This window comes from Arachis ipaensis, chromosome B10 (assembly GCF_059453495.1).
Source record: "Arachis ipaensis isolate K30076 ecotype BB chromosome B10, ASM5945349v1, whole genome shotgun sequence".
NCBI lineage: Eukaryota > Viridiplantae > Streptophyta > Magnoliopsida > Fabales > Fabaceae > Arachis > Arachis ipaensis.
In genome coordinates, this window is record NC_142435.1 from 6,822,910 (window position 1) to 6,840,779 (window position 17,870).

General features: G+C 31.5%; 1 protein-coding gene and 1 pseudogene across 1 annotated transcript; one reads left to right on the forward strand and one right to left on the reverse strand.

Moving 5' to 3' along the window:
- Window positions 1-1,098: 1,098 nt before the first annotated feature.
- On the forward strand, window positions 1,099-2,366 carry LOC148579055 (protein FAR-RED ELONGATED HYPOCOTYL 3-like). The gene is made up of 3 exons (XM_088488288.1): window positions 1,099-1,372; window positions 1,477-1,532; window positions 1,734-2,366. Exons 1-3 carry the CDS (start codon window positions 1,099-1,101, stop codon window positions 2,364-2,366), a joined length of 963 nt encoding a protein of 320 aa, XP_088344414.1.
- A 10,840-nt stretch (window positions 2,367-13,206) lies between these two features.
- On the reverse strand, window positions 13,207-13,761 carry LOC148579056 (ankyrin repeat-containing protein NPR4-like; annotated as a pseudogene).
- Window positions 13,762-17,870: the final 4,109 nt, after the last annotated feature.

Genomic DNA, 17,870 nt, shown 5'->3' on the forward strand with positions numbered 1-17,870 from the left:
TACATACCAAATCTTGGTATGTTCTAGAGCTGGTTATCAAAGATAAAAAATTAATCCACTAAAGAAGACAAATCCAACTTCTGAGCAAAATTGTAAAATTAGAATTATTGTGAAAAGGGATAAGAAGATAGAATATGTGTTAACCTTTGTGAATATCCAGCACAACCATGCTATTAGTCCTAGCATGGCAAAGACTCTAAGAAAGAACAAGAAACTAAGCTTGCATGCCAAACGGATAGCTGAGATCAATGATCAAGTTGGTGTTAAAATAAGAAACACCTATCAAAGCTTAACAACTGCTGCTGGTGGCTATGATAAATTAACTTTTACTCAAAAAGATCTTTGGAATCATGTAGCAAGAAGTGTCAGAGTGATAGAAGAAGAGAGGATGTGCAATCATTAATGCAGTATTTTCATAGGATACAAGAACAAAATCGCAACTTCTTTTACGAAGTTAAATTGGACGAGCAACATCACATAAAGCATGCTTTTTGGGCTGATGCTAGAAGTCGTGCTGCTTATGAGTACTTTGGCAACGTTGTGAGCTTTGATATGATGTACCTAACAAATAGGCATGACAATATAATTATATATTTCAAGTTAATTATATGCACTTACCTAACAAATAGGCATGACAATATAATTATATATTTCAAGTTAATTATATGCACTTTGGTTTTTGCATGTGTTTGATGTATAGGAATAGCAGGCAGAATAGAATGAATTTGCTGCTGCTGTGCATGATATACTGAGTTTGATTATGTACTCTTGTTTTTGCATATGTTTAATGTATAGATAGATACAATAGAATGATTTTGCTGCTGCTGTGCATGTTATACTAAGTTTGATTATGTACTCTTGTTTTTGCATATGTTTGATGTATAGGGATAGGTACAATAGAATGAATTTGATTATAGGTAGAATAGAATGAAACTGAGTTTGATTATGTACTCTTATTTTTATTATAGGTATGATATGCCTTTTGGCACATTTGTTGGGGTTAACCACCATGTCCAATCATTGCTACTTAGTTGCGCTCTTCTTTCATGCGAAGAAGAGAATTCCTTTGTTTAGTTATTTGATTGTTGGATACGATGTATGGGTGGCAAGCTGCCTATTGGCATATTGATGGATCAATGCAAAGCTATGCGGAATGCCATTGAAAAATCGTTGCCAATGACACGACATCGATGGTGTATTTGGCATATCACGAAGAAAATTTCAGAAAAACTAGGAGCATGCAAGCAATTTAATGAGATTTGTGCTGACATGACACATATTGTGTGGGATTCTAGGTCTAAGGAAGCATTTAAGAGCTCTTGGACTTATTTTATCAATAGATTCAGTTTGCATGATAATAATTGGCTAGTAGGTATTTTATATGAATTTGATTATCTTATATCTACTGTTTGATTATTTATCATTTATTAATCAATATGCCTTACATGTTTGATTATGTCCATTTTATGGTTTTAGATTTGTACGAAGAACGTGACAGGTGGGTCCCTATTTTTCTTAGCAATAGTTTTTGGGTAGGCATGAGTAGCACTCAAAGGAGTGAAAGCAGGCACTCATTTATGAAGGGCTACCTAACCTCAAAGAGAAACTTGCAATAATTTGTAACATAATATGACAACTGTCTTGCAAATAAAGCTCAACAAGAATATGAATTGGATGCTGCCAGCTTCAATACCATTATCCCTTGTGCTACTATCTCTGCTATTGAAAAATAGTTTCAAAAGGAATATACTCATGCAAAGTTTAATGAGCTTCAAACGGAGTTTAGAGCAAAGGCTAATTGCTTTTCAACAAAAGAGCATGAAGAGAGATATGTTGTTACTTACAAGGTTATAGAAGAGATTGAAAATGGTAATAAGATGTTTGATGTTACTTACAAGGTGTCGTTTGATTCTTCAACTTCAGATGTTTCTTGCCAATGCCATCTTTTTGAGTCAAAGGGAATCTTATGCCGCCATACTCTTTCAGTCCTTGGTCTTGAAAGAGTGAAGAAGTTGCCAAATAAATACTTTCTTGATCGGTGGAAGAAAACTTTAAAGCGCAAGCACAGTAGCATCAAGTGTAGCCATGATCCAAGTCGTTTAGAGCCTATAAAGAAACGTTATGATGAGATGTGTAAGCAATTTTACAATATTGCTGAAGTAGTCGCTGCATCCGAGGAGCTCACCGAGACCGTACATCGTATACTAGACTCAGTTTGGGTTATATTGGTGGAACCAAAGGCCTCTTCAATGGATAATGTAGATAATCAAAATTTGAATGAGGTAGATGAAAATGCAAATAATTTAGAGATTCATAACCCCCAACAAGTATCACGAAAAGGTGGTAAGCGTAAGAAAAAGCTTTAATCTACTGTAGAAAAAATTGTTAAACAAAGAAGGAAGAAGCATACAAAGAACGTGAAAGAGAGATCACAGGCAAGTTTAGTGTTTGATTAATTTTATTATTATTGCTAAAATGCTCTATTATCACTTTATTGATTGCTATTTTTTTTTAGCCACTTGTGGAGTTACCTTTAGAGTTAAGCATTACCTCTAACCAACCATATGACTTTGTATTCTTGATGAAGTCAATGCAACAAAGCCACCATTTGAAAAAATAATAGTTGAGCATTATTTTTTTTAATTTTTATTAGTTATTATTAAAATAATTATATAATATTTAATATAATAAATATATAATTATGATTATTATATATATAAAATTATGAGTGTTATCTCAAATGGAATAACTTAGTATTACCGTTTCAAAAAATAGAAGATATTATAAATAGATAGCTATTTTTACAATTAATTTTTGATAATTTATTTTCGACTATCTACATGCTATATTGTTAATTAAAATGTACTTGCCATTATCTTATCATAATTAAAATACTTTTTCATAAATTAAAGAATAGAAAAGTCTAGGGGACTAGCAACCTTATTAAATTCTGGCCAGCATGTAACCAGCAAAAGAAAAGTAAGTAAAAAATTTTAACAATGTCATGTTACCACCAAATTAAATGACTTTTCGATATATAGTATTAATATATATATATATATATATATATATATATATATATATATATATATATATATATATATATATATATATATATATATATGAACACATTTGATTGCGATAAAATTTTTTGTTGTATACTTTATATCTGATCATAGTTATTATAGGCACTTTATATATTGGGCAAAATGCACAATTAAACCAAATGGAGGACGAATTACACAATTCTATCAAATTGAAAAATATTACCAGGATATCCCAAAAGCATATTCTTATGTAATTCGAGTCCGTCCATTCAAATGAGACAAATCAACACTAATTCGAATTAGTCCTATTCAAATTAGTAGTGATGCTTGTAATTCGAATTTGTCCAATTCAAATTATGCTTGCATGTAATCACTGGGGGGTTCGAATCAGGGTGATTCAAATTATGCATGCTAGGACGTCCCTAGTAATTCGAATCGGTCTATTTCGAATTAATTTTGAACCATAGTAGATCGAATTAATTTACATCTATTTATATATGATCCAAGTGTATATAAAGAGTACATTTAATAATATCCATAATGAATTCAATAAAGAGTACTATTTATTGTTTTCATTATGGGTATTATTAAATGTACTCTTCATTGTACTCTTTATATACTTTTGGACCATATATAAATATATGTAAATTAATTCGATTTACTATGGTTCAAAATTAATTCGACCCATTCGAATTACTAAGGACGTCCTACCATGGATAATTCGAATCATCCTGATTCGAACTATCCTAAGACTACATGCAAACATAATTCGAATTGTTCAAATTCGAATTACAAGCTTCACTGCTAATTCGAATAGGACTAATTCAAATTAGTGTTGGCTTGTCTAATTCACTGCTAATTCTGAAAGATTCATCTAATGTTTTTTACTTTGGTAAAATTGTATAATTTGATCTTCTATTTAGTTTAATTGTACATTTTGCCCTTATATTATATATATATATATATATATATATATATTATGTCCTATTATAATTTATACATAATTTAATTAATTAAAATAAAAAAAATTTAAGAATTTAATGGTTGATTGAACTTTGTTTGCCTCTTTTATTTTAACTCTTAGGTTGATTATTTTAATCAAAATATATTTTTGTAAGTGATTAAATTTTTTTTCATAAAACAAATACAAAAACAGTGTAACGATTTAAGTAACATTGATTCAAACATATTTCTCCTATAAAGTAATGAAAATGTAAGTAGATCATATCCGGTTAAATTTTTTTTTAAAAAAAAAGAGCTAGACGTATTTTGCGGCGGTTGAAAAAACCACCACTAATAGCTTATTTAGCTCCACAATAATCCATTTTGCGGCGGTTATACCAAAACTGCCGTAAAATGACAAACAATTGGCAGCCCTCCTCTTATCTGCCGCATCAACCGCCACCAAAAAACCGTCGCAATCTGTCTTTTTTGTGTAGTGATAAGAAAACTTTTAAAAAGGAGATTGAAGACAGGCCAAAATTCTAATATAAGAACATGTTAACAATGCCAATTGACTATTAATCTGTCCTAACTATAGTTGTTAAAATTGGATCGGACTAATTGGTTCGACAAAAAAAATCAGTAAATCGAGCTCTAAATTGATTTGGTCTATTATTTTGATCGTTTAAAGAAAAAAATTGGTCAGAATCAATACAAACCGATCAAAACCGATACAAACCGACAACAATTAACAAAAAAACTCTTCTTAAGTTTAAACCTGAATCCTGTCGCATATGCAGTTTGGTTGTCACTAAGTCAAGTTGCTTTTCATTACATTTGTCTCCTTTTTTCTAATATATAATATGTAAATTAAATTATATTTTTAAAAATTATATTTATTAATTATAATTTAAATGATTCAATAATCAATAACTTACTAGTTAATTAAAAAATTAATAAACTATTAATTTGACCGATTCGATTATCACGATTCGATTATCAGTTTAATTTTGACAACTATTATCCTAACTGAACAATTACTGACCAACCCCGACTGACTATCAACTAATCTACTCCAATGGACCTTGGACCAATCTCTCCCAAACAACTCTACTCATTAACCCACTAGCTTTACCCTAATTGAATGATCGAGCCTAATTGCCTTCAGCCGAAACAAAGGACAATTCATTCAAGTAGTCTTTCCATAAAATCCCTTCCTCATCGAGAAGGTATCACTAACTACTCTATCTTGAATGTCATGGTTGCTGCCATACCTACTATGAAAGATTAGAAATCCAGTCTTGCAAGTAAACTCAAGATTAAGAATTGATATTTTCTTCAACCTCCGAGATCCATAGCCGTTGAAAACTACCATTGCTCTCTCCACAACTTTTTCTTGTGTATGTGTCATCATTAATTAAGTGTATATCAAAATTAATTATTGATATAAAATATATGTTTTAATATAAAATATACATTAAAAATGAATTAATATTTGTCTCCATTACATACACAGACATAGATTAAGCTTGATTCAAACTTACTGTTTTTGCTTCTTTGTGAAATTAAGTTGTTTGTGTAGTGATGAAAACTTTTCAATGGATCTTGGAAGCAATAATTGTGATCGATCATATATATATATATAGAAGACAATGAATGCTTTAATATATGATTTGAGTAGTATTAATAGCAGACTTTTTAATTAGGAAAAAGTGTTTCAAGAAAAGGTACCCACTGAGTATATAAGGCAAAAAGCCTTTGGAAAGTACCATCACAGCTTAAACTAAAATAATCATAAAGAAAACTACAAGGTGAACCATCTTAGTAAAATTCACTTACATTAAAGTTTAGCGAAGGAAGCAATGAGTTTAATTTAGTAATTAATAAATGGCTTTAACCAATTGCATTGTGTTAAAGCCACATGAATTTATCATGAAAAGTTTTAAATTTTTTATTTAATAAATATAAAACAGATGTCGTATTAGAAATTTAAATTTTTTTTGTATTTTCAATAAAAATATTTTTAATTTATAATCTTAATATATGCCCTTAAAGCATAAGATAAATAAACTCTTAATGAATTAAGAAAGGACTTTGACCGGGAAAATGGCACCGAGGATAATAAAAACAAGTAATAAGGGTGCCTCCATAATTAGGACACTTGATTCTAGCACAACCTAAAAAAGTAGTTGCACCCCATATACTTTGAGAATAAAAAATACAATTAAGGGTACCATCAATGCAAGAGTTGGATTTATAGTCATAGTTTGTTTTTTGCTTCAGCCATTCGTTCACAGCATCGGCACCTGATACAGATCCTGAATTATATGCAATGTTTTGGCCATATTTATTACCAGCAATAATGGTCATATCATGAATCCCCTTTTCGCAATCAAAAATGTGTTTCTTCACAAACTTGTGAGCATGCGATGCAAGCTGTGAGTCCCACTTCAATGGTTTAACTCCGATTTCTGCACGTGCATCGTTGTGAGCTTTAAGATAATCTTTTGGAGAGTTTTGAGCTATTAAGAATAATGGAACTATACTTATAAAACTTATTATCACTGCCCAAATCTTCAAAAGCTTTTCCATTATCCAACTTCTTTAAAAAAGTTATTTGACGATTGCAAAAATTAAACATCAAAGTGTTATGTATAAATATAAAACATGATTGCAGTTAGATGTACTTGAATATATACATAAAGTTATATTAATTTATGAGAGAATTGATAAGCCAACAATAAATAAAAGTAATAATAATAAGATTTTTTTTTTAATTTATAATTTAAAATTAATTAATTAATTAATTATTTTATTTTTTATTTCTTCTTTTATTCTTGTTACTTCATTAAAATGAATGGCTAAAATTTTTTTACGAAATTAAAAAATTGGACTCCATAGAAAACATATAAAAAAATATATTATATTATTATATATATATAGTAATATAATGTCAATCACTAGACCAACCGAATAATGATCGAGCCAAGAGCCTGTTCAAGTAATGCTAATGACAACCTTTGGTTGCGCTCTTTGATTGGGTCACTGGTTTTATTTGAATATAATTGAATTCATAGTTCAATTATTTATTCATTGCTCTAACAATTAACATTAGAGCAATGTTAGAGGGCAGCAACTTTTGTGATTGGTAGCCATCAAATAACCATCAATGATGATCTAATGGTGTGAGATTCGTGTGAGATTTTATCCAATGACTCACCTTTCTCTGCTGGTTACATGCTGACCAAAATTCAACAAAACTGCTGGCCCCCTAGAGTTTTCCTTAACATTATATTCATTTCACTTGTTACTGACTTCTCTAATAATAATTAAGGAAAAATTACCAAAAATACTTATGAAGTTTACGAACGCTGATAAAAGTACTCATAAACTAAGAAAATTAACGCTGTACTCATAAAAGATGAATTTCGTATGACAAAAGTATCTAAACCCTAATTTTTTATTAATTTTTTAATAAAATTCCCAAACTACCCCACCCTAACCCCATTCTGTCGTCACTCCCTCTCTTCTCACTTATCCCTCTCTCAAAACCCTCACAGAATCACAGAACTCTCCTCCTACTTCCTCATTGTCGCCTGCCATCCACCTACTCCATTATTGCCAATCTCCTCCCCTTTCACTGCTTCTCCCTCTCACTCTTAAGGTGACTACAACACCTTCACCGCGCGCCTGTGACCCAACCTGAGGAGAATATCGCCGTGGTGCACCTGTTGCAGCCGAGGAGAACGTCATCGTGGCGCATCTGACCCAGCAGAGGAGAATACCATCGTCGCACACCTGAGAAGAGAGAGGGGTTATGGTGCTCTTGCATGCAGGAAGAGGGTTCGGTAAAGAGAAATCAGAGAAGAAAGGGAGGTGACGCTGTTGATGGAGGTTCTGCCATTGACGATGTTACAGCCGGCAAAGAAAAGGTATTTTTTTTTAACATTTTTTATTTCATTTTTCTTCTTTTCAGAAATTGATTTAGTTACTGTTCTATTTTTTTTTTAAATCTGCTTCTATTTTTTATGAAGGCTGAGATTGATTTACAGAAGATCCGGTTGATGGCTACTTCTACTTCTGATTTTTGCTGAAATAAATTTCAAATTTGATGAATGGATTTGTTGGTTTTTTATGGTTGATGGTTGTTTCTACTTCTAGTTTTGCTAAAGTGAATTGAAATTGGATGAATGGATTTGAAAATTTTTATATGTCGAGTATTTTTTGGTGTTTGATTGATTTGGTTTGGGTATGGATTGTAAACTTATGAGTGAATCGGTTGAGGTCCGATCCTCCACCACCACCACCACTACCATTGATTTCGGTCTGGTTTGTTGTAGGAGTAGTTTTGGACTCCATGGCAAAGATAAGTGCAGATTGTGTTATGAAAGGTTGAAAAAGTGAGTTGAGATTGAGTGTAGGGTAGTTTAGGAATTTTATTAAAAAATCAACAAAAATTTAGGATTTGAATACTTTTGTCATACGAAATTTATCTTTCATAGATACAACCTTAATTTCCTTAATTTATGGATACTTTTATCAGCGTTCGTAAACTTCATAGCTACTTTTAGTAATTTTTCCTAATAATCAACTATTCAAGTACATCAAACGTCAATTGCGGTATTTTATTAATAAAAGTTAATTTTATACAAAATGCGAGGGTGGCTGCCAAAATACCTTCGCAATTCGCATAGCACATCAAACAAGTCATGGATTTATCAGCACTTTGTTTCTGTAACGATGCCTTTCAATGTTTTATTTTGAGATTAAAAATTCTTACCATTTCTTTTCAAGTATATTTGGAGCTTTGGAACATGCAAAATAATTGGATTTTTTTATTGTATTTCTTAGAATCAGATATAATCTAATTACTATTGTAAAATAAAAATGTTAAGTGGATATATATATAAAATCAGTAATTATGTATTTATATATAAATATATATTATTTAATTTATTTTTAATATATATTTTATATTTTAATATATATTTTATATCAATAACTAATTTAATAACTGATTTTATATATACGTAACATAGTTGATTATAATGTGTCTATGAGGTTCTTAATTATCTCTTAATAATCAATTTAAAAATGAAAATTATTATTTTTCTGCTAAAAAGTTTTTCCTATATAAAATTAAAACATCAAATAACAAAACTGTAAATAATTAGAATCAAATATACATACATCACGACGATGAATACTTTAAGGAAAAGTATGAGGAACCAATACTCTAATTGTACAATGCATACAATGAAGGGTTTAATTGTAATTAAAATTAAATTATGGATAACTAATTAATTATTTCATATTTAAAATTTGAATAAAATTAGGATTCTCCTCAATGACATCAACACAAACAGCAGCCCTAATTCTAATTTTCTTTCTGAGGTGTTTTTCTTCTTCTTTCCTTTCAGCACTGGCATCCCCTCTTCCTCCCTCATGCTGCCATCATCCACCGCACCAAACTCCCCTCGCGTCGCCCTCCTCAATCGCGCCCCAGCGGGCGCGTCCTCCCTCATATCTCCCTCTACCATGATACAACGACCCCGACCATTGTTAGCGCGGCCGTTGAAGCTCGCCACCGTTTGCTGCCCGATGGCCCCCCTGCTCACCACCGGGCTTGTTGCGATTTTGCTCTCCGCGACTGATGCTCACCAACACGATAATCTTCTCTCTGTAGTGCTGTTTCAATTTGTATGTTTTTAGTGTCATTAATTTTTTAGATTTGAATAAAAGTTTGTTGGATATTTTGTGGGTTTTTTTATCATTATTTTGATTAGTCATGGAAATTCAAGGACCAACTGATCACAACTCTCTTACTAATGGCTCTGTAAGTCTCTGTATCTATCTATCTTTTTGTATATTATTTTTATCATTATTGTATTTGCAACAAATAAGTTCTTGTTTCCGCCTAAACATGAATATGAATTCGACCATGAATAGAGAACAAAATTATTACTATTTAAACCGTTAAAATAAATCCTTTATTCACCATATTTTTTTCCTCAATTTTGTTGTGGTTTGTTGTCCTGTTGCTCATTTTTTGTTTTATCCCAAACACAATGATGTTAAAGTCTCTTTCTTTCTTCTTCTTTTATCTCTTTCCTTTATGAAAAATCGCAACAAATCATGAGAATTTTGTGGAATAATAAACGTCCTTCTTTATTGTTTTAGTCTAAAATATTTTATTTTTTCTATGTTTTGGGGTTTCTTTCTCATGAGGTTGGATGTTTAATTTACTCATTGAAAATTTTTTTTCCATGGATGAAATTTATAGAAATGATTACTTTGTAACTTTCAGAAGACCAAAGCTTTTGGGATGATATTGAAGAAGAGCCAAGGTCTTTGGGTCCTCTTGGTTTCCAACAGGTATCGAATCAGGATTGTTTGCTTATTTTGTGGATGAATATTCATTGATGAAGTGATTAACTAATCATTAAAATACTTATTGCAAACTGGACAGGAATTGATGTTTTATATAAAAATATGGTCGGTTGAAATTTTTATGGCAATTCTTGTATAGTTGTATCACCTAATGATAAAATTCTTGTCTTTTGTTCTAAACCAGTGCTATCATCAGAAAAATATTTTTGACTACCATATTCTTTCATTGAACTAAACTACACTAGCCAATAGCAACTATGGAATATATCGAAATTAACCAAATTCAATGGTTGAAAATTAGCTGCAATAGAATGAGAACAATTCATTATTGTTGGATGTTCATTTAACTAGGTATGCATATGCTTATTTTCATTTTTAGGTGGATGTTTAGTTGATTGGATTGAATTTTAAGTAGATACAATTTATTCAATGTTAAATTCCTGATCGATGACAAGGTTTTTTTGTGACAAATTATTGAAGAATTTCAATCTTAGGTATGAACACATTCCTCTAACTCTGCTCATCAAATTTAAGGCTCTTAACAGAATAAATGTTATGAGTTGTTGCAGATTGTGTGGATGAAATTGATGCACAATAGGTCTTTGGATATGCCCTTTACAAAGATGGGGAAAATACCAAGCTCTCTTATCCCTTGGAAAAGTTTAGTTCTGATATTTCTGATAAAAGCTTTCACAACGGCCATTTCATCCAAAGAATGCTAGCGAAGGCTTCTTCTCTTCCCAAGTACAATTTTCTCATCAAAGTTTAGGTCGGATGTTCATTTTACTAGGTAGGTCGATAGTTATTTTCATTCTAATTTGGATGTTTATTTGATTTGGATTGAATTTAATATAATTTTGCCTTATTAGAAGAATTTGTTAAAAAAATATTGTGAACATGGTGTCTATTATAAACTAAAATTTTACTAACACGCTTAATCCTGTTTAAGTTAGTCATTTTCTTGGTGGTTTATATTGCTGATATTTATGTCGTAGTACCATACGTTACTTAATTCCTTTGGTTGGTTTTTTGTTTGTGTTCGATTGCAGGTCGTGGACGTGACGGACGTGACTGAGCTAGAAACTGATAAGACAGAACTTAGTCATATTGTAGAATTGGATTTAGTGTGTGTTTGGATTATAGTTTACAAACGGAAGTTTGAATAAAATTGATTTTGCAAACTTGATTTTGATGAAAAGTAAGTTTGTGTTAAAGTGATTTATGTTTGGCAATCTTTGCATCAAAATGAATTATAGTAAAATAAATGTTGTTTGGATTATACTACTCAAAATCACTTTTAGATAAAAAATTACTAAAATAGACACCAACCTAAATAATTTTTATATATTATCTTATCATTTTAATTTAGATAATTGAATAGATCTTATTAATTAATTCTATAATAAAATTAATATTTATACACTAAAATAAAAATAATATATAAAAATTGGTAAAATATATTTTTAATTAAAACTAACAAAATATAAATTTTAGAGAGTACTAAGAATAATAAAAAAATTAAATATTTATCTTGGTAGTAATTGAAATAAATAAAAAAAAATTATGATATTTTTTATATAGTATATTTTTAGTACTCTTAGTACTCTTTTTTAGTATGCTATAATTTATTATTATTATTATTATTTATAATTAATTTTTTGTTTAATTTACTTTACTTAATAGAATCCATAAATCATATTATAAAAAGATAATAAAAATAATACAAAAAATTACAATTATAAAAGTGTATAATATCAAATAAATAATTAATAAAAATAAAAATAATAAATAATAAAAAAAGAGAGTTCATGTAAACAAAAATAATAAGAATTTCATAAATAATATAATAACATGCATAAAGGATAAAGTTGGTAAAAGGTAAATAAAGATGGAGTATTGATGGTTAGAAGCCCGTTGGTGAAACGCAGAAGCTCAAAATTGTAGCTTCTTGTAAACCATAGTTTTGAAAGCAAAATCACTTCTGCGTTCATGAATCAAAAATTTGCCAAATCAAAAATTGAAGCTTTCAAGAAGGCTAAACGTACTTCTTCTCTTGTAACGCGTTTGCGGTTTGCCAAACACACCCTTAGTGTACCATTCACTGAGTTCAAGTATGCTTGGAGTTGTTGCAGTTAGATATCAGTGATTAAATTAGAACACGGTTATGTGATATTTAGATTTGTAAAATAAATACTAGATTGTATTTTTCTTTAGCCATTTAAACTAAGTCGGATGTTCATTTTACTATACTTGCATATGGTTTTTTCCATTCTAAAATAGATGGTTATTTTCGGTATATTATTTGTCCTTTACTTGATTTCCTGCTTTTTGTTTGCACATGGCCTGCAAAATTTTTTTATTATGTGGATTGAATTAGATTTATTTTAATGATCTCTAATATATGCAACAATACCATAATAAAATTTAACATGTTCAGATTGGCAAGACCTTTTGAAGAACAATGAAAAGAATTGAAATTTTGCAATCCACACAGATTCTATGACTATCTAATTAATATTATATGAAATTGGAATCCATTAAAATATGGCCCTAGAAATGAGCAATCTATATCTAACATAAAATTAAAAATTAGTACAATTCTGCAATGGTTTCAAATCTACTAGTTTAATTTAATTCTAAATCAATGGTGAGGTCTAATATATATATGCTTTCACGGTATTTACACCTTACAAATATACTAGTTTATATCCGGTAACACATAAACTCAAGCAAAAAAGTTGAGCTTATTGGATATAATAACATCATTCACTTACTAACCAAACAGAGTCCCCATCTATCTAGCCATTGGTGAATTAATTAATATCATTTATATCTTTTGAAATAATTGATCAATGTAATTGGCAACCACTTGCTTAACACCGTTGTAAAGCCTCCTAATTAACTTTTGAAGAGTCTTATAGAGTAAGAATTGCATCCATGCAAATATAGCCACAGGAAGGAATCCAGAACAATAGAACAAAACAGAAGTCCATTTTGTGTTCTCCAACTGAATCGTCAGCAAAACGGTTGCACTGAATGCCAGCATTGTGCACACCAATGAGAAGAACAACAGTGCAAATCCCAGATTGAGTTTTCTTGGGAGGGACTTGTAGAAATCCCATAGCTCGAATGGCTATGTTAGGATTGAAAGGAACATCACCACTGAGGCAAGTGAGCTCACAAGGGCTACAACATCTGTGATAGTGAAGAAGAGAAAGACTCGTGAGTCAAAGAACACTGGTGTGCCGTTTTCACTCCCTCCTGGGATTGTGTAGGCAGCAGCAAAGACAACTGCGGCAACAAGAACTGCTATTGTGGAGCATGATTGAGCTGTCTCCTTTATCCAGCACTTTGCCTCTTTGTGCATATCCTGATGCTCCATTTCCAAAACATCATTAGCTGTTAGGCCATCTTTGTCACAATGCATCAAGTAGTGAGGAGGAATAATCCTTCTCACTCTCTGCACGAACCATCTACATACATAGTAAAAACATCAACTTTTCGAATAAACGAACCATCTACATATATAGTAAAATGAACATCCACTTTAGTTGATAATAAACATCTAATAAATTAAGAACTTTTATTCAATTATTACATTCTTGATTAAAATCCATATATAAGAGGCCAGAACCTGCTTCAACCAATGTCAAGCAGACCAGAATCCCATCTTGTTCCTTGAATTAGCAATTCATTCAGGTTAGTTGTACTATTTCGAAGGAACTGTGGCTTAGCTGGATCACAAAAAACTGAATTTCGACCGTTGCAATTCAGCATGAATCCAGTGTGAACATCTTCACATACAGTACCATACAAGAATCCAATCTGCAATAAGGAATAAGCACACTGAAAAGTACTGTGTTAATGAAAAAAAAAACGTAGATATTCTTAATCTTTATTACCTCTTGACCCCATTTAGTGTTAGTTTCATAGTTACATGAAGCCAAAAGTAGAGTCTCTTCATCAGGTAAAGCTTTTCTGCCATTCACCAAATCAGGAATGAAATTATGTTGTTTTAAGGATTTGATTAACTTGTTGGATGTGTCAAATTGTTGTTGGGGTTCAAGTTCAGTGCCTAACATTATTGAAAACATAGAATTATAATATGGGTATGCAGTTATGATACTCGTATCTAAAGCAAAAACAAATGAATAATTTCAATAAAACCAAACATCCAGGAACATGCTAAATTCATTGCAACCATCTATAATAACAATTTATTCTACAAGTTCCAACACAATGACATTGCAACAACAGAGTTCTTTACTATGAACAATCAAACACCTCAGCTAGATTCAGTGCATGTACAGCTAGTAGCAAGAGAAACAGATATCATCACAGCAACAAATCAACCCACTAACCTCCAGTAACTCATCGACCACGGAATGGGTTTGGCCGCCGTAACAGCAACGAGGTCTACCCGTTCGATTTTCACGGCTTCAAGGGGATTACACAGGACGAACAATGCAGGAAGCAGGAGGCGCCCACAATGGTCTCGGTATTTGCGCTGAGGCAAGCCGCGAACCAGGCTCTGCGACGTTCAACTACGGCGACGATGAGTCTCTCCGGTGAAGCCCACGTGAGACCTGCGACGGAAAGCGGGGGGCGAGCGAACTGGCTGTGACCGGCGACGTAGGAGGCGCGTGCTGGAGGGTGAGCAGCAGGAGCCTGGTCGGCGCTGATGAAGGTGTGCGGTCACTCGGCGCCACTGCTATGGGATGGTCAAGAGAGGTCTCAAGGGTTGGGTAAGAGGGTTGTCGTCGGTGCTAAAAAAGAAAGGGATAGGGAAAAAATTGAATTAGAGATTAGATGGTTATAATTAAAATAAAATTGAATGAGATTTTTAAAATTAGGGTGAAAGATGAGTTGATTTTCATTTTTTATTGATATTAGACCCAATAAATAGTTCATTGTAGCCATTGTATACATACTTCATTGTCTCCCTAGCGAGACTCATACTTTAATTGATAGCCGCATAATACGAACACATAAGGCAAAAGATCAGCCTTTGACAAACATAAACAACCATATTGCAAGGCCAACAACTCTAATGGCGAAAATTGCAAACTTATATATTAAATTCATATATATTGGTATATGACAGAATGTATGTTAACACGTTTTATTTTAATTGAGAGAAGTGATATTTGTATCAATTTAATTTTTTGTAAACATTTTTTTAGAGTTTTCTTATAGTATAAAAGACAAATCTTTTATTTTCTATCATTTTGTATCAATTATCTTTAGTATCAAAAGAATAAACATTTTTAAGATTATTCAAAAAGTCTCGACCCAATGAAAAGAGTTACGTCTAAAATTCCAATCATCTATCATTAATTTCTTTCGACATTGTTATCAAGAATTAATCAAGGATCGCATGTCAAAGAAGTCTCAAAATGAAAAACACAAAATTAATAAAAACATACAAAAAAAAAAACTAAAGCTAGCATAATTATTATTCAACAAAATAAACTAACAAACTTCATATTTAAATTTCAAACTCTTGAATTGGCACATTTTTTTAGTTGCTTCTATTTGTAGTCTGCTTGTCCACAAATCGAAAATTTGAATATGAAGGCGGAGCAAGAAATGATTGAGGTCTGAGGAAGAGCGAGATAGGGTTTACAGTGTTTCACAGCGTGAGGAGGAGTGAGAACGATTGCTAAGTGATTTTTATTTACCCTTCATATTTGTTTATTTGGGAGTGACTTTTAATTGACAATAAATAACACTTTTAGGAAGGTTTTTTAAAATTAAATATATTTGCTAACATTTATTTATAAATATTACTTAATATTTAATTTTATGACCATTACTAACACCTTAACAAATGTTAAAAGTGAAATGTTACTAAATCTTTAAAGAGGAGTGATAGGGGGCTAGCAGATTTTGTAAGTTGTAACCATCAATTAGCTATCAATAGTATATTAATAGTGTGAGATTTTATCTAATGGTGGAGAATCACTCATTTTTCTTTTGCTGGCTAAGTGCTGGCCAGATTTTGATAAATCTGCTGCCCCCTAGACTTTTCTATCTTGAAAATGTAGTAGTGAAATATCCTCCAACCATATATGTTCCTAAATTAGGCTCATATTTCACAAATACCCATCACCACCACCACTCTTCTTCTATTCTCACCTCCTTCTCAACCATAACTATCTTGATTTTCTTTTTCTTTTTAATCACATTTCATTGTCCAACAAGTATGTAAATTTGCTCCCAACTCTTAGCCACCACTAGTTCTTTATTCTTATAAATTTTTAAATTCCTACTCTGCCAAATGACCCACAAAATCGCAAAGAAAATCATACACCACTTGTTCTTACTAACATTATGAACTTCTTGTTGCATCTAGTTTTTAAACCATGCTCTAACATCATCTACGCGTACCCACAGTACCTACCCCAATTCAAGGCCAACCACCATAGTTTTGATGCAAAAGTACAATGTATACAGATACAAGTTCGGAAATCTCTCCTCAAAGGGTTTATTACCTACCCACACATCTTTTCACAATTTTATTTTACATCTATCTCCAACACACATCTTTCACTCCTCTCTGCTTAACTTTTCACGGTCCATTAGAACTGTTACAAATTTGTTCTCCAACCGATCTATATTTATCACAGTTATAACAAGAGCTTACAATTCTTTTTCATAATGGTTCACTTTCTTCCGCAAATCTCTACTATCACTTAAATAGCATTACTGCATTCCTCATTTCTAAGTCCTCACCCCTAAACCTCCATGCTTCTTTGGCTTCTTAATAATACTCTATTTTATTGTTGGCATCTTTTTCTTATGTTCTTTAAACTCCCAAAAAAATTAGATTTTATGGATATAATCTTCTTTGCAACTTGCTTCGGCATTTTAAAGAGGGCTAGAAAGTACATTAACATACTATTTATTATGGACTTAATTATCTATTAATATATAATAGGAGAGTAGTAGTAAGTTAGTTGCTTGACAAGTGGCAGTTTGTATAATTGACAAGTGGAACTTCCTGTGATAGACATGTGGCACAGCATTAAAAATCTATAAAATATAAAATAATACAAATTCAGAAAGTTCTGTGAAGAAAGTGTTGGGCGGGAATCTATTAATATATAATAGGAGAGTAGTAGTAGATTAGTTGCTTGACAAGTGGCAGTTTGTATAATTGACAAGTGGAACTTCCTGTGATAGACATGTGGCACAGCATTAAAAATCTATAAAATATAAAATAATACAAATTCAGAAAGTTCTGTGAAGAAAGTGTTGGGCGGGAATTTTAATTGAATTCAAATTCAAAACCTTTATTGATTTTCTCTTATGTTCACGTATCATGCCGAAATTTAAAAAACTGAGAAAGCAAAAATTTAGAAAACGAGAAGGGAAGATGAGAGAGATGCAATTCTTGGCAGGGATGGTGCCTGTAAGGGAAGACTTCTCCGGCGACGTCATAGAGAAGAGAGGGTTAAGGGAGAGAGAGAAAGACAACGAAACAGAATG